This window comes from Arachis hypogaea, chromosome 18, assembly GCF_003086295.3.
Source record: "Arachis hypogaea cultivar Tifrunner chromosome 18, arahy.Tifrunner.gnm2.J5K5, whole genome shotgun sequence".
Taxonomy (NCBI): domain Eukaryota; kingdom Viridiplantae; phylum Streptophyta; class Magnoliopsida; order Fabales; family Fabaceae; genus Arachis; species Arachis hypogaea.
Genome location: NC_092053.1, coordinates 126,105,014 through 126,110,786, shown reverse-complemented (window position 1 = coordinate 126,110,786; position 5,773 = coordinate 126,105,014). Strand labels below are relative to the sequence as shown.

The window sequence follows — 5,773 nt, the reverse complement described above, 5'->3', positions numbered from 1 at the left end:
CACTTAACGACCACGTGTGTGAGTTAACATTCTACGTCAGTAATTACTGTTAGTGACTAACGGAAGGAGATTGTATTGTCAAACGAAAATAGAAGTTGAAGACTGTTTTATGTATTTTAAAACCTGAAAGACTAAAATGTCCGATTTTAAAATTTCTAAAGACTAATTTGAGTATTACCCTATATAAAATATTTAAATTCGTATATACTAATTTTATATTGGGTCGACCCAATTTATTTCGAGTTATTTTTGGGTCGAATCAAAATTAATCCGATACCCTTTTAAATGTGATTAGACCCAATCCTAAACACTCTTACCATGAGTATCTACTAATGTCTTCTATCAATTTTTTCATACTATAAAATAGCAGACATTAATAAAATAAAGAGAAAATGACAAATAGGTCCCTGACCTTTTGTCCCGCGGATATTTTTAACTTTTTTTTAATAAGTTTTGTAAACATTTATAGACCCTATAGTAATTAACAAAATAAAAATAGGAGAGAGAGAAAGAGAGACTTTCGTTTAACCCTAACATTTTGTCCCAAAAAAGAAAAAATAAATAAATAAATAAAAGAAACGAGAAGGAAAAGAAAAACCCTTTAACCAGACGTTTCCCTCTATTCACTTTCCTTCACCAGTTCTCATTTCTCTAAAACCTCGGCAACCCATTCTTTCCCGTTTGAGCCTTCTCTGAATTGATTGTTCTTCAGTTCTTCCATGGCAACAACTCTCTTCAACTTGTGCGCACGCAAGAGAACCATTCATAGGCTCAAGGTTCTCCTTCTTTCCAACATCCACCATTTTAACGCCGCTTCTACTTCACAATTTCGAAATTTTGATGCTCCAATTCCAAGTTTCTCGACCCACTTCCGGAACTCTCGTTTTCCCCTGCGTTTCCTCCAAAGTTGGAATCTTTCCGGTGGAACAACCCTCCCCATGAGGCAGTTTTCAGACCACGCCGGCGATGGTGGCGGCGAGAAGGACACTGCCGCGGAATCGGATTACGAATTTGGTAAGAGTGTTAGTTTTGAGCTTGAAAATGAAGTTAATGGTGTTTCTTCCTTATCTGGTAGCGTGGTTGTTAAAAATGATGATACTAATGAATGCAATTCGGAGGTAGATGATGATTCTGTAGAATGCAATAGTAATAGTAGTAGTAGTAGTATTGGTAGGGATGAATTAGAGAATAATAGTAATAATAATAATCAGAATAGTGAGGAATTTGCAAGTGTCGCATTGCGAGATCCTGTTGAATTGTACCGTGCCCTTTGCGATGCCAAAAAGGGTGCAAAGCTTGAGAGATCAGAGGGGGAAGTGCTGCTGGAAGTGTTCAATTACTTTGCCAAGTCAGGTTGGGCGTCAAACCAGGCTCTGGCCATTTACATTGGTTTGTCTTTTTTCCCCACAGCCGCGAGCAAGTTCCACCACTTTTTTAGGAAGAAATGCCCTGCTGATGTTGCTCGGTACCTGGTGTCACTAGGGCCGAGTGATTCTGCTGTGAAGTTCTTGTTTCCTATATTTGTTGAGTTTTGTTTGGATAATTTCCCGGATGAGATCAAGAGGTTCAGGGGTATGGTTGAGATGGCGGACCTCACGAAGCCTCACACTTGGTTCCCATTTGCGCGGGCTATGAAACGGAAGATAATTTATCATTGTGGGCCGACTAATAGTGGTAAAACATATAATGCTCTGCAACGGTTTATGGATGCGAAAAAGGGCATTTATTGTGGTCCTCTCAGGTTGTTGGCTATGGAAGTTTTTGATAAGGTTAATGCAAAAGGCATTTATTGCAGTCTACTAACGGGGCAAGAAAAGAAGCACGTCCCATTTTCGAATCATGTTGCATGTACTGTGGAAATGGTGTCAATGCAAGAATTGTACGATGTGGCCATTATTGATGAGATTCAGATGATGTCAGATCCATATAGGGGGTTTGCATGGACAAGGGCACTCTTGGGGTTGAAGGCTGATGAGATACATTTGTGTGGCGATCCTAGTGTTTTGGATATTGTTCGAAAGATCTGTCAAGACACTGGAGATGAGTTGTATGAGCAACATTATGAGAGGTTCAAACCGCTGGTGGTTGAAGCAAAGACCTTACTTGGTAATCTTCAAAATATTCGATCAGGGGATTGTGTAGTTGCCTTCTCAAGGAGAGAGATATTTGAGGTTAAGTTGGCCATCGAGAAACAGACCAAACATCGTTGTTGTGTTATATATGGTGCCTTGCCACCAGAAACTCGTAGACACCAGGCTACTTTGTTCAATGATCAAAGTAATGAATATGATGTTCTAGTAGCTAGTGATGCAGTGGGAATGGGCCTGAACCTTAACATTAGAAGGGTGATTTTTAATAGCCTCTCGAAATACAATGGTGACAAAATGGTCCCCGTCCCAGCATCACAGGTTAAGCAAATTGCAGGAAGAGCTGGTAGGAGAGGATGCCTTTATCCCGATGGTCTTGCCACGACCATGCATTTAGATGATTTGGATTACTTGATCGAGTGTTTGAAACAACCTTTTGACGAGGTTAAGAAAGTGGGGTTGTTTCCTTTCTTTGAGCAGGTTGAATTATTTGCCAGTCAACTTCCTAATATGACGTTCTGCCAGCTACTAGAAAAGTTTGGTGAAAGTTGCCGTTTGGATGGATCATACTTCTTGTGTCTATATGATCACATAAAGAAGATTGCAAATATGTTGGAGAGGGTCCAGGGACTGTCTTTAGAAGATCGTTTTAACTTCTGTTTTGCCCCAGTTAATATTAGAGACCCGAAAGCTATGTACCACTTACTCAGATTTGCTACGACGTTCAGTCAGAATATGCCTGTCAATATAGCTATGGGCTTGCCGAGAAGCTCTGCCCGGAATGATTCAGAACTCCTGGACCTTGAGACTAGGCATCAAGTGTTGTCTATGTATTTATGGTTGTCAAACCACTTCAAGCAGGAAAGATTTCCATATGTGAAGAAAGCCGAGGCAATGGCCACAGACATAGCTGATCTACTGGCTCATTCTCTTAGCAATGCTAATTGGAAGCCGTTATCAAGGGGAACAAGAGGGAAACCTAAAGCCGAAAAAGGTGAAGGGCAACCTGAATCCGGGAATGCAGTTGTATTGAAAACTGGAAAACATAGTTATTTAAGGCCACAGGCACTTTCTAAATTATATGACAGGTAAGTTCTTGCAGACGTATACATTACCTAAGTGTTAGTTTAATTTTATTTATGCGGAATAACAACATTTGTGTTTTTTATTAAAGCAAATGTCAGTTATTTCTCTCTTATTATTATAATTTTTTTTTCAATATTTCCAGTGTCTACATTTGTTGTCTGATAATCTAAGTGAAAGGCACCTGGTTGTTTTTGGAGTTTATCATCAGTTGGGATTATTAACTGCGATTTTTGAAAGAACTACACTGATATGAAAAGAGAGTGAAGAAAATACTCTTTATATTTGGAGATATATTGTAGACTGTAGAGAAATTCCTAACGAGACTAGGATTTTTAAACAAAAGATATTCGAGAAAGCACTAAAATAAAGTGAATGACACACTTCCCTGTATATTGATATAAAATGGTAAAGGTCTTATTTTTAACAATAATACGGAACTTAAAATAGCGTGAGATACTGAACTAAAAGAACTTCTTTACTGGGCTTATGACTTAGACTACTCCAATAAGCTCATTCTGCAATGCTATTAGGTTTCTTTGTAAAACAAATGAATAATGCTGCTTCAGTAAGAGTGATCATCTCTGGTAGTTTTGCATCTTTGGCTAGGATTGATTATCCCCTTCTCATTTCTTCTCTGAGGCAAGTCTTGGAATTAAAATGATTGATTTACAATGTTTTTGTATGTATGGAACTAAATTTATCATACACATATGTAGTATACTCTGGCATTTGTGAAATTGCAGAGAAAGTATATTCCTTGATTATTTGCTAAGGTTATGGTTCAAAACACAGCATGTCAATAAACTGAATGTGAAGTTTGAAGGGCATTTGGAACTGAACATGGTTGGGATTGAACGATGGTAATAAAACATACATTTAGAGCAGTGCTGATGTATGTTTTATAACTTAATAGTTATTCTAGCTCTTAATGTTATTGATTGTGACTTTTTTGAGGTATAATATGCAGCTTTATATTACACGTCTTTTGATTTTCTTACGATCTTAGTTAATGAAATGACCTCTGCATACTTCTTTAGTTTCTGATTTCAAATCATATTTTCTGCTTTTTTAGGAGACGGCAGGATAAGCCCTTGCAGGTTGATCAGTCAAAGAAAGTAGCTGCATAATAATATGGTAATTTTGTTAACAGTGATCAATAATCAATATTCACCTAATTTGATGAATGCTTACATATAGTTCCCTGAAATTCATATGAAATTTGTAATTATTTTGTGCTTCATTGTTAAACTATGAGAATTAGTTTTTCGGTAGTTATTTTATACATATTCATTGATAGTAGTTTGTGGCCTCAAAAATTCTTTTTCTTGGGGAGATGTGTGCTATTAGGGTATGGCTTCTTGTTCAGTTCTTAGAAGCTTTGCTTTATTATTTCTTAGGTTGCTTAATTCAATTTTTTTTTTCTTTTTCCTTATGTGCAAAATTTAACTATATTATTTCTGTCTCTGTGAATTTTTGGTTTAATTACTCTGTTGGTCCCTATACTTTTTTCCTTTTAATTGGGTCCCTACACTACTTTAATTTTATAATTAGGTTCTTCATAGTGTAAAAAATGATAGAGTTAACTGAATATTTCTTTGCAAATTGAAGGTATTCATAATTAAAAACCTAACTAGATTTTTGACTACATGTATTTTAGGAGAAATATTTTGTTAATTATTTTAACATTTTTTATATGAGAAGTTACAAAATTAAAAGTACACTAGGGACCCAATTGAAAAGAAAAAATGTATAGGGACCTAATTAAAAATTTGATGAAACTATAGGGACCAATAGAATAATTAAACCTAAATTTTTGTTTCCTCTACCTCGATCATAACTTTTGTTGTTTCCTTTATTTTGGTGGGGTGTGTGTGTATGTCTGTGCAGGTAATTGCAGTATAACAAATTATAACAGGGATTTGCATGAATTCATTGAACTGCTTTTTATCCAAAAGTCTTGATGGATCAAGTTGGGAATGGATTGAAGGGAAGGGAAAAAAATCAAACGGAGAAAAAGAATAGAGAGAAAAGCCAGTTGGCAACACTGGCATGCTGTTCGATTTCGTAGGTAAACCATGAGTGCATTTTTGTGGTGCTGCAAGTGTGCTGTTTTTGTATTTTAATGTAAGCGTAGACTAGAAATTTCGTTGAATTTAGATGTCTATATTTCTAAAAGGATCCCATTAATACCTTTTCTCTGTGGTGATCCTTTGAAATACAGATGAAAGCTTTTCAAGATTTTTCTGATGTTTTAAGTACTAAGGAGGCTTTGTAGCAATAGGGAATAGGATCACATAATAAGGTAATTAATCTCCTTGGACATTTTCATGTATACAACCATTTCTTAACGAATAACTAATGCTTTTTTTAGATTAAGTGTACTGAATTTAGCTTCTTCTTTTTTAACATTTATTTTTTTTCGTTTTCATGGTTCCCATTACCGCTTTTTATTTTTAGTGTTGTGGTTCAAGTGGTGTTTCTTAACAATGTGAAAACATGGTGTATTTTTTTTTTTTTTTTTTTACGGATACCACAAATCTGATGGTCAAATTTGTGATTTTCAATTTTTTTTTAAATATGTAAATTTAAGGGTCAGATTT

At 35.8% G+C, this 5,773-nt stretch overlaps 1 protein-coding gene across 1 annotated transcript; it reads left to right on the top strand.

The window, feature by feature from the left end:
• Positions 1-372: 372 nt before the first annotated feature.
• Positions 373-5,549, top strand: LOC112771070 (DExH-box ATP-dependent RNA helicase DExH18, mitochondrial). Its single transcript, XM_025815658.3, has 3 exons — positions 373-3,175; positions 4,246-4,307; positions 5,061-5,549. The coding sequence occupies exons 1-2, from the start codon at positions 720-722 to the stop codon at positions 4,298-4,300; spliced, it is 2,511 nt and encodes an 836-aa protein (XP_025671443.1). The 5' UTR covers positions 373-719; the 3' UTR covers positions 4,301-4,307; positions 5,061-5,549.
• Positions 5,550-5,773: the final 224 nt, after the last annotated feature.